The sequence below is a fragment of the Mesoplodon mirus genome, assembly GCF_964341445.2.
Source record: "Mesoplodon mirus genome assembly, chromosome: 3".
Classification (NCBI taxonomy): domain Eukaryota; kingdom Metazoa; phylum Chordata; class Mammalia; order Artiodactyla; family Ziphiidae; genus Mesoplodon; species Mesoplodon mirus.
The window spans coordinates 69,721,347-69,738,406 of NC_138978.1; the positions used below are offsets into that span (position 1 = coordinate 69,721,347).

At 42.3% G+C, this 17,060-nt stretch overlaps 1 protein-coding gene across 1 annotated transcript in view; it reads left to right on the forward strand.

Annotated features, from left to right (window-relative positions):
• Nucleotides 1-6,207: 6,207 nt before the first annotated feature.
• The window catches only part of ST6GALNAC3 (ST6 N-acetylgalactosaminide alpha-2,6-sialyltransferase 3), a 581,164-nt gene continuing 570,311 nt past the window's right edge, over nucleotides 6,208-17,060 (forward strand). Inside the window, exon 1 of the mRNA XM_082612775.1 lies at nucleotides 6,208-6,519. Within this exon, the coding sequence (XP_082468901.1) occupies nucleotides 6,502-6,519 (18 nt within the window). The 5' untranslated portion in view covers nucleotides 6,208-6,501. The remainder of the gene's footprint in view (nucleotides 6,520-17,060) is intronic.

Consider the following 17,060-nt stretch of genomic DNA (forward strand, 5'->3'; position numbering starts at 1 on the left):
AAGCCAGGAAACTTGTGATCTATTTGGGAAGTAAGGCCAAAAATAAAAGTCAAAATAAAGATTCAGGTAATAGGACAAGTTAATGTTAGAAGAAATGCCACTAGACAGGATGTGATTAACCACCAAAGATTTTTGCAAACAGTAATTGCTGGAATTCAAGTAGGGGAAACTATAATAGACTAGGGTGGTCCAAAAAGGCATCAAAGGCCAAATGAGATTTGGTTCAGCCTTGAAGGATGGTGAAATCTCGCTGAATGAAGAGTGCAAAGATTAAGAGATGGGGTTGGCAAACCAGTTTTGGGCTAAATCTGGCCTGGAGACTGCTTTACATACATGCAGAATCAAGAACGGATTGTACATTTTTAGGTGGTTGAAAAAAAATCAAATAAGAATATTTCATAACACTGAAAATTATTTGAAATTTAAACTTCAGTATCCATCAATAAAGTTTTATTGGCACACAGCCACTCTCCATTTGTTTATGTCTATGACTGTTTTTGTGCTACAGTGGCAGAGTTGAGTAGTTGTAACAGAGAACAAATGGCCTCAAAGTCTAAAATATTCACTATATAGATCATTACTAACAAAGTTTGCTGACTCCTGATGTAAGAGATAAAGGGCAATAATGGAAAGGAATGTTGGAAGGCCTATAATACACCCAGCTCTGGAGATGAAAAGGAACCCCTGCAGGTTTTGAATATAGGAGGAAGCCAAACTGCCTCTGCTTCCTAAACACATCACCTGCGCCTGCAAATGTTTGTTAAATCAAAACAAATGAACAACAATTTTTAGAGTCCTAATCCCACTGTTACTTTATATTTGTTGCTCTTCAAAAGGATGAATGACATTTCAGCATAGGAAATGTACCTTGACTCTCTGAGGTTGTCCATCCTAACCTCACACAGGTGTGCTATGAGCAGCTCTCACTGATTTTGACATTGTTGGACATGAAACAATACCTTGTATTTTGGGGCTTTTCTACGAGCGTATTTAGATGACTCCTCCCTGGACATTTCTTCTTTGGACTGCATGACATAATTTGTCTTCTACTTTTCCTACATAGCTCAGATATAGATACAAAAAGTGAGGGTTTGTACTGACACAAAGAATTGACAAAAAACCCTAGCTCTCTCTAGAGCCAGATTTTTAGAGAAAAAATGGTTCAGGCAAAGACACACTGCAGAAGGAGGCCAAGTGTTAAACCCCTCCTGCGGGTGTTCCCATCAGATCCACCGTGGATACATTTCAGATACCAAATTTCCTCTCTAATATTTTAAGGCAGCATGTCACCAAGCCTCACTAAGGGGTGAAATCTAAGAAGAGTGTAGAGAAACACACATGGGAAGAACATCACAATAAAAAGAAAACAAACTCTGGGAAATGTGGTTAAGAAATATCAGACTCAATTAATAGTGGAGACTTCAATAGCCTTGGAGAAATCCAATACAAACCAAATTCAAATGACATGTCAGTGCTTCCAGCCATGTTTGCTTTCAGTTGATTACGTTTTTAAAAAATCTTAGGGGGAATTCTTTAATGAAACCAAATCTGGCTAAAACCTACCTTCTTCTAGGTAATAAAAATTAGGTAAAAACATTAATTTCAGATTTTTCTCTTTTATTTAAAAACAGGTATCTTTTAAAAAACTTTTTGGTTCATTTGCAAAAAATTTTTTTGAGAAATGATGGGAACTTTCAATAGAAAGAGTAGAGCTGAGATGAAGTTAAGGGAGAACATTAAGAGAAAATGAGAAAATATACAATAGTTTAAAAATGCAACTTAAAGTCAAACTGCATAACTTGTTTTGGAGTTAATCCCAGATAAGTATCAGTATAGTCAGGGATAATGATGAATTCTGGATTAGAACTGTGTAAAGCTTTGAAAAAGCAGTAAGCTCAAGTCTTGGGAATGCGAAATGGATGACATTTTGGAATGAGCTTCTACCCTAAATGGAGGGAAATAAAGCTTAACTCGCATGTCAATATATTCTCATAAATATCCACCTAGAAGGGCACAGCTACAGGATACTTGGACACTTATACAGATACAGATACACACATGGATGTGGACAGATAGACATGTGCTTTAGGATATGAGAAAGTTCCTAGGTAAAAATTGTAACAGTGCAATGGTTTCTAGAAGAAAACCATCTCCTATCCTGGCTCAGAATGTAAAAAAATGACTTTCCCCTAACATTGTATAATGGATCTTCCAGTCACAGTCTCCTATAGAAGCATAATTTATGTAGTGGATGACAAGAAGAGTTTTATGATATCTGGAATTCATTTAAAATTTTTAGATGGGAAAAACTGAGATCCAATTAAAACCCTAATAAATGTCTCTGTGTTGAATACAAATATATTAAATTAATATGTGTGCAAGATGAACCTGGAAAAGTTATGGGAGTCTGCATTTTAATTCTAGTTCTATCGGGAAACTATTTAACTCAGAGAATTACTTGGTAATGGGACTGTTTACAATGAAGCAAAACTGAATTTAAATAGGACATTTTAGCCCATGACTTGTCATAACTCATGAGGTCTCAGCCTTAAGGCATGTTAAGATCTCACTGGTGAAACGCTGGCGAGGAAAAGGAAGACGGACCAACTAGCGCCAAGAAGAGCCCTCAGGAGGCTAAGGCAGCAATAGGGCCAGTCCCCAAGGATCTTACCTTGAAGGGAAGCAAGGGCTGGCATGCTACTACATGGCAGGCCCCACCCATGGCATACTCGACATACAGCAGAGAGAGTCTTTAGTTGGAGATAATTCTCATGGACAGAAGGTGGTAACAGCTTGGTTTTACAGGAGACCTGGATGGGATGTGCAGTGTCTCTGTTAAAGTAGGACCCAAGAGCTTAGGGTTTATAGATACAAGTGAGTGTACCTATCCTGTACACTCAAAAAGGTAGAATGTATCTATTTTCCACAGACTTACCTACTTGCTCTAGGTTTTGTATCCTAGGATGTATCCTAGGGAGGATATATTCTTACCCTACATTTTCTGACTATCAAATCTAAGACAATAGGGGACTTCCCTGGTGGTCCAGTGGCTAAGACTCCATGCTCCCAATGCAGGGGGCCTGGGTTCAATCTCTGGTCGGGGAACTAGATCCCACATGCCGCAACTAAGAGTTCGCATGCCGCAACTAAAGATCCCTCATGCCGCAACTAAGACCCAATGCAGACAAATAAATAAATAAATAAATATTTAAAAAAACCTAAGACAATAGACTAAATTTGAATGGTGTCAAATGGTAGAGATTAGGCCCCTCACCTACTTGGCAGCCGAGTGTAGCAGTTATGATGGCAGAGGCAGAAGTCCAACTATCTGGGTTCAAATCTCTGTTCCCCCCCTTACCAGCTGAGAATGACAACATCCATACAGATGTTGTGAGGATCAGATGGGATACTGCATATAATTGCAGGGTGCCTCTGTTTTGTTATTATTATTTTTGGAAACAGGCTTTTGGCTGTAAGTCACATAACTTGAGACTTGGAAAATTATACTATGTCTCTGGGCTAGACTAAGCTATCCCTGTAGTTTGGCCAGTTTTAAAACAAACAAACAAAATCCTGGCCATACCCTCCTCCCAGCCCCCACCCACATGCACATCTAGCTGCACCTTCATCCCCTAATAGGTTCAGAATGTGCTTTTATTACCATCTAACTGCTCTTCCCCTTCCAACTGCTGTCCAGCTGAAAGTGATTGTTGATATTGTTCTGTGAAACTTCTGGTCCAGATTTATTCTAGAATTGATTGACTTTGTTTTTAGGTTGTTATAAAATATGACTATTCCTGTCTATATTTAGTTATAATTTATGGATGCTAATAAAAGAATAACATTTTGGGAAGTGTGGACATGGGTGGGTGCGAGTTTAATTGAGAGATCCATACTCAAGACTGGGGGAGCTAGTGAAACCCTCCCTGTGGTATGCCCAAGTCACAAGATGCTAAATGTTTGCCTCCTCAGTGTTTATTTTTCTGAGACACCCGAGAAGAATGGCAATCATCCTATTCATACTCTCCTACAAGCTACCTTTACTGAACATCCTCCCAGCCGCACCCCCCCTTAGAAAAAAGAGCTACAGTTTTGAGAATGTTCATAGTGCCAGAGAGTGAGGTAAGTGGATTTACAAGCATTATCTTATTTAATTCTCACAAGGAATTATATATTATTAAATAAACTAAGGATTAAAGAGAGGTTAAGAAGACTGATCAAGGTCACCCAGCAAGGAAATGCTCAGCGGGGTTGCACGCTGGAGTCTGCTGCCATGTTGTCTCCCAGACCTGCAGACTTTCTGGATGGAGAAAGAGACCTCTGCTCACCCTTGCCCTTCCCACCTGCCACCCTGTCAGGCTCAGTCCTTCTTTCCTTAGAGCTTTGCTTCCACTTTGGTTAAGCACCTTACCACGTTATTTTATCATGTATCTCTCATCTTTCCCACTTGGCTGAAACTCAACTGATGTTAGAGACCATGGAAATCATTCTCTCATCTCCGATAGGTCCTGTACTACTTCCATAAAGGTTTCCTCCTCCAGTTAGTGGTAGCTCAAAAAAAGATTTATTCTTCCAGTAGCAGCTCAATAAAGGTTTATTGAATTCATAAATGGATGAAATACTGGGTTTTCCTGACCCACTAGAGACTGAGCTAAAGTAGTGGTTTGAAATATGCAGTCATGATCAAGGAGTTCTTCCTGAAAATACAGTAGATCTCTGAAGCAGATGGCGGGGCTGGAGGAAGGAGTGGGAGAGCAGAGTGTGGTCCCTCAGCGAGACTGAGAAGAGGAGCTTCCCTTGGGAGCAGGCTGTTCCTCCACAGCTCAGCCTCCACCCTTTCCCGAGGTTCCTCCTGCTCTCCCAGGATTCTGCGTGCTCTCATGAAGAAAACACCAGATCTCTTGAATGCCGAGGTTTCTGCTTTGCGGTTTGTGAGCCAATCTCATGACGTCACAGCCACCACCGGCAGCCCGCAGTGCTCTTCCTGACTCCACGGAGGCAAACTAGACTGGGCTTCCAGCAAGCGAAACCTCTTGGGTAAATACTTTGGGCCTGGTTTTTAGATTTCTCTGACAGACCAAGTGGTGGAGATCTGTGTATGTACACAGGACGGACGGTCTCTCCCTTTTTGGGCTATGTGTGTGATGTTACTTTCGTTATAGAAATAATTCTGCTTCTCTTAGTCAGCTCTTGCTGGGGAATTGGGCTTTCCTTGTTGATTTTCACTCAACAAGGAAAGAGGGTTTGCTGAGGAGAGGTGGAGAGGACCCACAACATGTCTTCTCCCAGGCCACGTGCTTCTTAGGTGGACCTCCTACATCACCCTTTGTTTCAGCATCAGAGAGTTCAGGTTGGATGGTGAAAAATGGCCTCTCTGGGTTTCCAGTCCTAATAGGAATGTGTAGATCTAACCTTGTTACTGAAGTTGCAACAAAATTCATCAAATTATAAACTTGTTCCAGGAAAGAGCTAAGTCCTGTGCATGTGTGCGACCGCCCGTGCACACACACACATGCACACAATTTATATATTAATTATACAATTAATGTATATATGAGATATACTATATTTTCATATACACATATATGCTATTTACAGTATATTTATGTATACACACATTTTTTCACAAACATAAGCTTAAAGCAGGAAAGAGCAATGCATTATATACACACACACATACATATACGTGTGTGTTTACTTACAAACAAAATATATCATACACAGTATACGGCTCACGGCATCTTTCAAGGATAGGTATTTGTGCTCCCTTTTTTTTTTTTTTTCCCCCCAGTACGCGGGCCTCTCCCGTTGCCGGAGCACAGGCTCCGGACGCGCAGGCTCAGCGGCCATGGCTCACGGGCCCAGCCACTCCGCGGCATGTGGGATCTTCCCGGACCGGGGCATGAACCCGCGTCCCCTGAATCGGCAGGCGGACGCTCAACCACTGCGCCACCAGGGAAACCCCCTTGTTTGCTACTCTTGAAGAATCCTTTGGGTACTTTTGTACCCAAAGCCTGTGGAGGGGTGATTCCAAACCCACTGAATTAAAAAGTGTGAAGTGTCTGCTAGGAGTTCGCTGATCTGTTAGGGGAGACCGAATCGAGGAGAAGAAAAGGCCACTTTCTCTTCCCAGCGGGACCCAGATCCCTGCCTGCTGTTGAGCGACTTTATATACAATGAACGACAGAACGTTTACAGAAAAAAAAAGAGAAAAGAAAAAGTAGCAAGCACCGAGGGGCAGCCGCCGGCGCCCGGGATGGCACGTGACCTTGGGGGGCGGGGTCCCGCGGGTCGCCAGCCAGTGGACGGGGCCGGGGGCGGGCCCACGACTCGGGGGGCGGGGCCTGTGCCCGCGCAGCTCTCACCGCGGTCCCCTTATTTGGATCTGCGGGAATGTGGGCTGGAGCGGTCCTGCAGCGGTACCAGCCTCCAGCCTGTCGCCTGGACTGCCCCTGACCCAGGAGCCCCGCTGCTCGGTGGCAGGAGGGCCGGCGGAGCGCCATGGCCTGCATCCTGAAGGTAACGACTCGCATCTATGGCTTGGACGCGTGGTTGGGCAGCCTCTTGCTGCTAAGAGGCGTGGAGCCAGCCGCGGTCCCACGGCATCCTCATCTCAGTTGTCTTTTCCTGGCGTTGATTTTCTTTTTGTTCGTTTGGCAAATGCATAGGGAGGGAGATTCTGAAACATGCAGCTGGCACGGCTTCTCTTCCGACCATTCCTGCTTCTCGCGCCTGCATTGAAGGAGCTGCAGACTGTTGGCTCCAGGGGAGAGCACGGCTGTGTGCCGAATAATGGGGATGGCAGGGAGGGGAGGGGTGCGCCCGCGAGTCCCGCGGCTCTGTTGCCTGAGGCCTTTCTGGGGCCACGCAGAGAAAAGGAAAGGCTGGACATGGGTTATTGGTGCTGAGGGGTGTAGCGCTTTGAATGGGGGTGAGAGTGTGCAGAGGGAGTTCTACCGAACATTTGATCGTATGAAGATAGAAACTTCAGAGTTTACAGGTAGTCCCTTAGGAATGAGTTTTCTGTGAGATCTGCTAACTCTGTATGCTGTTAGTTCTACTTCGGAAAAGTTCACAAGAGGGTGTATTTATTAGTAGAGAATTTCAAGCCTTCCTTTTGCTTATAAATTTAAACAGACAAACCTTCCTTTTGCTCATAAACAGACAAAATTATTTCACTCCCTATCAGAGTCTGTTCAGCCACCCCTTCTTTGTTGAGTTTTCTTTCTCCAAGTGTGTTCTTAGCCTGGACTGAGCATCTTTCTGGGTTCTTGTGGCATCAGGTGGTGGAACTTGGTACAAGTGCCTCACTTGAGAACTTTTTATTCCATAGGGAGTTTGTTTGTTTGTTTGTTTGTCTGACTACTGCTTCTACTCTTGCCTAACCTGACTGCATGAATCAAAAACATTCACAGCATGAAAGTTTCCTGGGCCTTGACTGGGAACGCAAAGGCCTATTTGTTCCGAGTTTGGGAGAGCTGTGTGTGACAGAGGAAAACACCAGAAATCAAGTTTTTTGGTTGTGCTATTGTGAAAGAGCATTTGCTTTTCTGTAGGATGATTTGAAGCCATCTACTGCTGTATTAGTTACCTGAATCCTCTTCCAACATGCCTTGGTGTTAATGATGCAAGTAAGAGACTAACCTAGTAGAGTTTGTTTCCATTTCTTAGAGTAAAGGAGATGAGGTATTTCCTGTGATTTTTCTGAACTTCCTTTGTTTGGTTTCAGAACATTTTCTGGGACATAATGGTATCAAGATCAAGAGAAAATAATACCTTGGTATTACAATATGGGATTTTTACCTTGGAGACTCCTAGCCCAAGGACTGAAATATGAAGATGAGTCATCTCTACTATTTATTGTGTTATTAACTGAAAGAGAAGTTGAGGAGCGTGACATTTATTGTTGGCTGTCTTCTTCCCTTTTGATTTCTCCCCTGCCTCATCTTGCACATGTTCCAAACATTTTTAATATGCATCCCAAGCTACAAATGAATCTGATCCAACCATTCCTTCCCTTTCCAGCCCCTCACACTGACCTCAGACATTTGGGGCATATCTGATTCCTCCTTTATTTTTTCTCCGCTGAAACTAATCTGGGGTGCAGACAGGTAAACTGCAAAGAGCAAAGGCTTTGGACTCAGAAAGACCTTGGTCTGAATGCAGGCTCTGCCAAGTGCTACCTGCGTGACCTTGGATAAGCTACTTAAATGTCTCTGAGTCTCAGTTTCCTCAATATAAAATTAAAGTAATAGCACCTCAGGGTTGTAATACTCCACAGGGTTGCTGTGGGGATGAAATAATATAAGATATGAAAAATACTTCGTGGCACAGGCATTCAATAGGTGCTATTTTTTCCTCACATATAATAATAACTACAATTTAATTAATCTTTACTATATCCTCAGCCCGTTTCATATAATATAACTCTTGGTCTTACACCAAACCCTGTAAGGTGAGTATCATTGTTTAAAACCGCATTTTACAGATGAGGAAGCTGAGGCTCCCGAGCTTAAGAGGTTTGCCCAAGGGAACAGGGTTAAGGACAGAGTGAGCCTGGACTTAGACCCAGATCTGCCAACCTTCTTTATATTTTAACTCTGTTCCCCGTACTTTCCCAGGTGATGACTTTCTAAGATGCCCTAATACTATTCAGAGTCTTTACCACCTTTGAGAAACAAAGTACCTTTGTGCAATGATGGTCTTGATGGCCTCTGGTGGGCCTTTTCCCCTTGTCTTTGAAAGGCCATGCATGGTGGAGTGGAGAGTCCAGAGACCTGGATTCAGTGCAAGCTTGGTCTCCTGCATATGATTTTAGACAGTCACTGCAACTTGCAACCTCAATTTGCCCAAGTTGTAGAATGCCTGATAAGGTTTTGTGAGGGTAAAATGATATACTGTTGTTGTTTTTAATGAAATATTTTCTGCCATATTGGTGTTGGTATCACAAGATGCATAAGCCATTGACTCCATTCTCCACTGGCTTACAGTATAGTAAGGGGGATAGAAAAGTAAATGAATGTGTTACAATGTGAAGAATAATAGGTCTGTGGAAGGCATAACAGAAGCATGGAGGGAGAAAGCAATGAACCCTCTAATTGGATAATCAGGATAGGGTTCCTACTTATGATATTGGAGCTGTGTTTTGAAGACTGAATATGATTTACTGTGATGAAGCTTGTGTTTTAGAAGGATAACTTTTGAGTCAGGGTCAACTTTATTCTGTGGGCAAAATCTACTCTTCTCAGCAGATTTTTGAGGTAGATCTTATTATCCCGAGATACAAAGAGGTTGATTAAAGTATCATTATTGCCTAAACAATAGTGACCCTAAATAGGAATCTTTGACTAGCTAAGAAGAGGAGCCTATACCATGGCAGCAAATGGTGGTCTTTTGGGGCATACAGAATATCTCCTCAAGGTATTGTGCATGGTAAGGGCCCATTCTGCCCATGTGTAGAGGTGGTTCTCATAACAGAATAATGATTACCTCAATAATCATTTAATTGTGGAATACATACTTACTCCACATTGCATGGGCTTTGAAGCCAGAAATATGTGGATTTTAATTATGGCTCCACCACTTACTAATTGTGTAACCATAAGCAAGTTTCTTGATTTCACTGCCTCAGTTTCTAAAATGGAGATGATCATGCATTCCTTAATGGGTTATTCTAGTGGTTAAATGGGAATATCTGCACATTAGTTAGGATAGGCTAGTTTACTGCAGAAAAAACAACCTCAGGTCTTAGTAGGTTCATTTCTTGCCATGCTCCTGGTTAGGCAGCCCTCCTGGGGAGCTGTGCCATTGTGAATAATCAAGTCAAGGGACAGTCTCTTTCCATGGGGTGTTTTAAAAGTCTTCGAAATTTGGTAGACAAGAAAGATATTTAATTTGTATTTATTTGGTTATTAGTGAAATAAAGCTTAAATTTATAGAAGTCATTTGTTTTTCTTCTCTTATAAATTACAGATACTTTAGTATTTTATATAATAAAAGCTGTTTGTATTTTCTTTTATGATTTCTACCTTTGGTCAGCAGGTACTTTTTTGAGAACAGTATCACGTATACCTTTGATATTTAACATGTATTTAGTGAGTTGTATTAAGGTTTTTTTTTTGGATTCAGTACTGAAATGGAAACTGAGTGAACATGTGGACACAGACACTTATTTCTGCCTTGGAGAAGATTATGGTTTTGCCAGGTTGATGATACTTAGGAACTTGAAGCAGTTAGACAATAACACAGTAGGTGCATGACTAAGCTACTGTTATCTTCTCTACCAGTCACCTGTCCTCGTATGACATTGATCCTTTTTTTTTTTTTCTTTTTTGGCTGTGCCACAAGGCATGAGGGACCTTAGTTCCTGGACCAGGGGTCAAACCCGTGCCCCTGCAGTGGAAGCACGGAGTCTTAACCCCTGGACCACCAGGGAAGTCTCTACTTTGGTCTTGATTGATGGGAAATTTGATGAATGTTGATATCAAGTTATGGGCTTGGTGTCTTCTTATTTACTTTTCCTCCACTGCCCCAGATCTAATCCTTCACCATACTACATTAATTCTGTCTCAGGAAATCTCTCAAATCTGCCCATTATTCTCTATCCCTATCACCTCTGCCTTGTCCAGAGCCTAGTATTTGTCTGTCTTTTGAAATAGCCTCCTTTCCTTCAGGCGCCTCATAATCTCGCCCATCTTCCACATCACTCTCAGATTATTGTGCAGAAGTGCAGTGCTGATCAAGCCATTTGTAGGCTTAAATGCTTGTCTTGGCTCCCCAGGCCCTGCAGGGTAAACCCAGCTGTTTAGCTTGGCATTCAAGTTCCTTGAGAATCTGGCCCCTGCCCACATATCTGGCCTCACCACCTACTACTCCCTTCCTCATGATCTAGACACTTACCTAAATGAATTCCAAGTCTGCAGATATAGGCCCTCCTTTCGTGGCTCTGTGCCTTTGTAGTATAGCACAGGGATTGAAAGCCTGGTCTTTGATGTCAGACCAACCTGTTCCAGCAGTGAAATCTCTAAGCCTCAGTTTCCTCATCTGTGAAATGGGAGCAAAAATAGTGCCTACTTCTTAAGGTCATGAGGAATAAATGAGCTAATTTCTACAGAACAGAACCTGACACATAATAAGTCCTTGATAATTATTAGCTATTAGTTGTAATTGTACATGTTGTTTTCTCTGCAGGAAATTCCCTCTGCTATCACTTTTCCTCCACAGAGAGTTCAACTTATCTTTCAACTCCTATTTCAGCATCAGGTCTGTGGTCAAGTCTTCCCCTGCCTCAGGCTTCCTCTGTGGCTCCATGGTTTGGTTCTTGTCTCTGTAGCAGCAAGTATTACCCTGTACTGTAAATTAGCTCAACTCTTTTGTTTTACTATGAACTCATATAGCACAGGGGCCTTTAGTAGGTCAATCAGCTGGTGTTTACTAAGCATATGTAAATGAATACTGTTCTTGCCCTAAGTAAGATTACAGACTCAATGAGAAGAAAGGTATACCTAGTGAGTATATGAGTAGTGGCGGTGTTGGTAGTTACCTAATTGAATCTTGGGGGCAGAAAAGACCTTGTCTTAGTCAACTTGATATCCATAGCAACTAGTCTGACTCACAGTAAAGTGTTTCCTAAATGTTGAATGTATAAATGATTTAATTTTTTTTGAGATGCTACTTACAGACAACAGCCTAACCTGGTCTCCTCTAGGAGTAGCCTAATTCTTCTTAAACATGCGTGGATTTTTCACTCTAGCATAAGCAAGCAGATGAGAGTTTATCAATTAGTTTGCTCCTTAAGTTCCTTCTCAGTTTGTTTCTTTTAGATCTGTTAGGGCTTCTCCTAAAATCTGGAGCCAATTTGAAATCTAGAGGGAGGGAGAAGAGAGACCTGGACTGGAAAGAAGAAAGAAGAAAAGTATAGGAGTGACTTACCTTTTGTCATGATCATTTCGTTTCCCTGGGTTAATAGAAACAAAAAAAGCAAAAGCAACAAACAAACAAACCTCAGCATCCACACCACAATTTGTGGTTCTCAAACTATGAAGTTTCAAAGGATTGGAAAATAATATGGCTTCACTGAGACTGGAAAGCCACAGAAACTTCACAGGTACACAGATTGCAAACCTGAAACTCTACGATAACCCCAGCAAGTAGAATAGACAAGGCACTTTGTTTAATAAATCTGCTATGACATTTCTTTCTGCTGCCCAAAGAATGCTGAAGTCTCAGTAGCTGCCCTGCCTAATTTTTAGGCTTATTGTGACTGAGCAGTTGCTTTTGCAAATTCCATTAGCACACTTTGGGCAATGAGTTGCTTGTGTACAAGCTTTGCTTTTTGGATGAATTGAGAACAACAGCAGCAATAACAGTTGTTCTTTATTGAACACCTAGTGTGTTCAGGCTGGGTCCTGGCCTGAGTGCTTTACATGTATCATCTCATGTGAACTTTTATTACAAATGAAGATACTGAGGTTCCGAGAAGCAAACTAACTTGCCCCAGGTCATGGTTAGTAAGTGGTGAAGGTGGGGTTGACTCAGGCTCTGGGTAGTGTTGTAGTGTGTATTTTACCTTCAGTGCCAATTCAGTGAATGTTTATAGGGGCTTTGAGTTTATTTCACCATCTTTTGAGTCTAGACAGCTTCCTAACAATCTCCTGATGGAGCTCTCTTTTAGCTGTGTTATTTTTATTTGTTCCTTCCTCAGAATTTCCTTTGTGACAGAGGAACTAGAGAATATAGAGGGGCCACAGAGACTAGGGAAATAAGAAGGTTCTAAGTCTGCCTCTAACACTAACAGCCTTTTGATCCTGGGCAAGTCACATGACCACAGCCCTCTTTCCTGAGAAACCCCCATGTCCCTTTGAAGGTGGGAGTGAAGGAGAGGAGTGATAGAGTTCGATTTACCCTTAGGCAAAGCTTCAGGGCCCCTTCAAGGCTCTGGGAAGAGGTTCTGGCATGGTTGTATTTATAATTTATATTCATTTTCTTAAAGAGACCCACAGATTCTATAAGCTTCAGGCTTCCCAGCCAGCATCCCCCCTGGGGCGGTGTTGGAATCCAAAAGAGATAAAGTTCGTGAATGCACTTTGTAAAGCAGAATGCGCTCTACACATGTGGCAAAACTATTATTGGTATCATTAATAATTAGATAACAGCTTGAATCAAGGAAACCTATCTTGGGGCTGGTGGGAGAAAAGAAGTTTAGATTTGAGGCAAGCAGAGGGAACCCATTAAGCTTTCCAGCAGATGACTGGGGAAAGTTATGATATCTCCTCCCCAGGAGGAACATATTCAGCTGTTTCTGAGAATTTAACACATGCTTATGCCTGAGGGTTGGGAATTGGATGAGTTCTCTATTTCCTGGATTCCGGGAAAAGTGGAGAAAGGCATTTTTCTAATTGAACAGAGTAGATTTACAAGTGTTACCAGGATCCCATTACAGAAAGCTGCAGTTAGATCCTGGTTACTAAAAGGATCATTGTTTAATTTATGGATTATCCAGATCCTGTTGGTCCCTGGCCACTCTGATGTACACCTTTTATGCGTTTTACTGCCAATTAGCACTTCCACCAGAGCCTGGAAAGGGAGAGGAGCTAAACTCCAAATTGGTTAATTCCTTTCCTTGTTAGCAGCTTTGTCAAGGTGTGTCAGCAGGAAGGTAAAGAAAATGGCTCAAATGCGGTGAAGAGATTATCTGTGCTTTCACTGTTGTTTTCTTTCTTCCTCAACTCAAGAATTAAGAGTAGGCCCTGCTTCTGATTTGAACTTGATTTAAAGTCAGTAAATCAAAGATCTTGGCCTAGGGCATCCAGGGACTTCAATAAACAGCAGCCTTGGGGTAGGTAACATTTTCAGAGAGCCTTTTGCCCACACCCCATATCTCCAGGCCTGTCTCTCATTTCCTGTGTGATGTGGAGGGGTGGAGACTCACAACTTCTGGTACATGGGAGACTGGGGGAAAGTTAACTCCTAAAGAGATGCTCAGGGGCCAGGAAAAGAGAGGTCCTGTACTTAAGTCATTCTAGTGTTTGTGTAAAAAAAATGTGTTTCTCTACATATACATAGTAAATATAAATAGAAATGTGCGCCCACATTCAATCATATCTTAGTATTTACTGAGGTTTGAAAACTCTTGCATGTAAAAGCCTTTTCTGGAAGGGATTTCTCTCTAATTTCAAAGGCTATTGTGTTTCCTAGGGAATTTATTAGCTGTGCATTTACCAGACACAAAATAAAAACTTTGGTCAGTTATGAAAACTCTGTTTGCATCTTGCTCTGAGAAGATCATGATCACAAGGGAATTGGAAGTAAAACGTGTATGTCCTGCATGGGAATGAGTCATAATGTGCGATTAAAATGTGCATGTGGAGCTCATCTTAGATTTTAAGGATTGGAATGAGCAAGCGACTGTCCTGGGACAATTCTCTTCCTTGGGACAAGTGGAATACCCACCTGTGGACAGCAGGGCTACGATTCCTGGTATTGTTGTTTGTTATTCTTGGCCCCAACCGTGTGCCTGACTAAAGAAAGAGATGTGAAAGTCTCTCTCTGTGGAGGGCTTGCCTTACCAATCAGGGAAAGTGGTAACCAGGAAAGAAGGTCTGTTCTCTACGGTGTGGGCAGGAAGAGGACTGTGGCTTGCAGAGGTCAGAGCTACACAGACTCTGATTCCAGCTTTGTGATGAGTTTGAGTAATGACAATAATACCTTTATTTAATGCTCTGTAACAGTGCAGTCCAGGAGAAATATAATGCGGGCCACTTAGGTAATTTTACATTTCTAAGAGCCACATTAAAAAGAAAGCAAAAAATAAATAAATAAATAAAAAAGCAAAAAGAAGTAGGCAGAATTTACCTAATGATATATATATATATTTTTTTGTTGTTGGTTTTTTTTGCGGTACGCGGGCCTCTCACCGCTGTGGCCCCCGCGCCCCGCCGCGGAGCACAGGCTCCGGACGCGCACGCTCAGCGGCCATGTCCCACGGGCCCAGCCGCTCCGCGGCATGTGGGATCTTCCCGGACCGGGGCACGAACCCACATCCCCTGCATCGGCAGGTGGACTCCCAACCACTGCGCCACCAGGGAAGCCCAGTAATACATTTTATTTAACACAATATATCCAAAACATTTTCGTGTCAATATGTAATCAATATCAACTTACGAATGAGCTATTTATATTCGTTTTTCATGAGTCTTCAAAATTCTGTATATATTTTGCCATTACAGCATATTTCAATTCGGATGCTAAATTTTCATCACAAATACTTGATCTTTATTTAGATTTTATAAAACGTACAGTTGAAAAAAGTAGATTCACATGTCTGAGTTGCTCCAGAGATGCTTCAAAGTTTTCCAAGAGTTGTATCGAGTATCAGGTTTTAAATGTAAATTAAAGAAAATAAAATGAAATAAAAAATGTGGTTCCTCAGTCACACCAGCCATGTTTCAAGGGCTCGACAGCCAAATGCGGATAGTGGCTACTGTATAGGACATCGTGTTCATGCAGGTAGTCATCCTTAGCACCGGAAGAGACTGCTAAACTTAGAGGCAATGAGAACAGTGTAAGGGGACCTGGGGGAAAGGATTGCCTACGGGGTAGGGATCAGAAGGGGAGGACACCTCTGTTTGTCAGACTCTTGGCACCCAAAGAAAAAGCAAATGAAGAGCAAGTAATGAGTGCCAGACCCAGGGATACACATTTGGGCCTTTGATGAATGCTTGAGATTTCATCTGAAATGGAGTCCTAAGCTTTTCCATATCCTGAGCCTGATTGGCCCCCCAGATGTTGAGCAGCTGTGAATTCTCCCAAGAGAGTGCTGCTTTGGTCTCAGCGTGGTCATGTGAACTCCTGGAGGCTTTGAGATCAGAGACAGACTTTATACACTTTTATTTGAATAGTTCCTTTGCTCTAGGAGGGAGGTACACATATGGCAGCAATTTAGACATCCAGAATAAACCACATGTCTTCTTTCAAGTCAAGAGAGGTGATTGGAGTTCCTTTCTACAGTTTGCTTTTTTTTTTTTTTTTTTGCGGTACGCGGGCCTCTCACTGTTGTGGCCTCTCCCGTTGCGGAGCACAGGCTCCGGACGCGCAGGCTCAGCGGCCATGGCTCACGGGTCCAGCTGCTCCGTGGCATGTGGGATCTTCCCGGACCGGGGCACGAACCCGTGTCCCCTGCATCGGCAGGCGGACTCTCAACAACTGCACCACCAGGGAAGCCCCAGTTTGCTTATTTTTTGACTGTTTATTTGTGTCTATAAAGTCAGCAATATGCTAATAGACGTATGTCCAATCGTGCTTAGAGCAAATGGGTTTGTAAACCTGCAGCTCTGTCTTGCTTGGCTGTCCTTCTTCATTGTACTCCTGCCCGGTTCCACCTAGTCTTCCTGAATCAGTGTTAGCATTTTTTCATGTGATGAACATTTCATTGTAATAATGGCAGCAGGTACCCTTTGCCGAGTGCCTTCTCTCTGGCAGGTAGCCTGCCAGATATTTTACAGATATTTATTATCCCACAACAAGATTGCAGGATGGGTATTATTACTTTCATCTGTCAGATGAGGAAACTGTTTCATATTGCTTAACAATATGCAAGAACACTAGACCAAGGTCCGCAAACTAACAGCCCTTGGACCAAATCTGGCCTGTTGTCTGTTATATATATATATTGATATAGTTAAGAATAGGTTTTGTATGCTAAAATTGTTGAAAAAATCAAAAGAAGATTTAATGATGTGAAATGTATGAAATTCCAATATCGATATCCCTAAATAAAGTTTTACTGGAATACAGCCATGTTTATTCATTTCTTAGTGTCTTTGTGTGCTTTCATGCTGTAATGGCAGAGTTGAGAAGTTGACATGTAGACTGTAGGGCCTGCAAAGCCTTAAATATTTACTGTCTTCCTCTTTACAGTTAAAGTGTGTTAACCCCTATGCTGAACTGTTAAGGTCTTACTGTAGACTGTAAGAGCCAGGGTCAGGGGCGGTGAGGGTACTCACACCTGGGGCCCCATGTCATGAATGTCAGGGATATTTAATGGGTATGGAGTCAAGCAC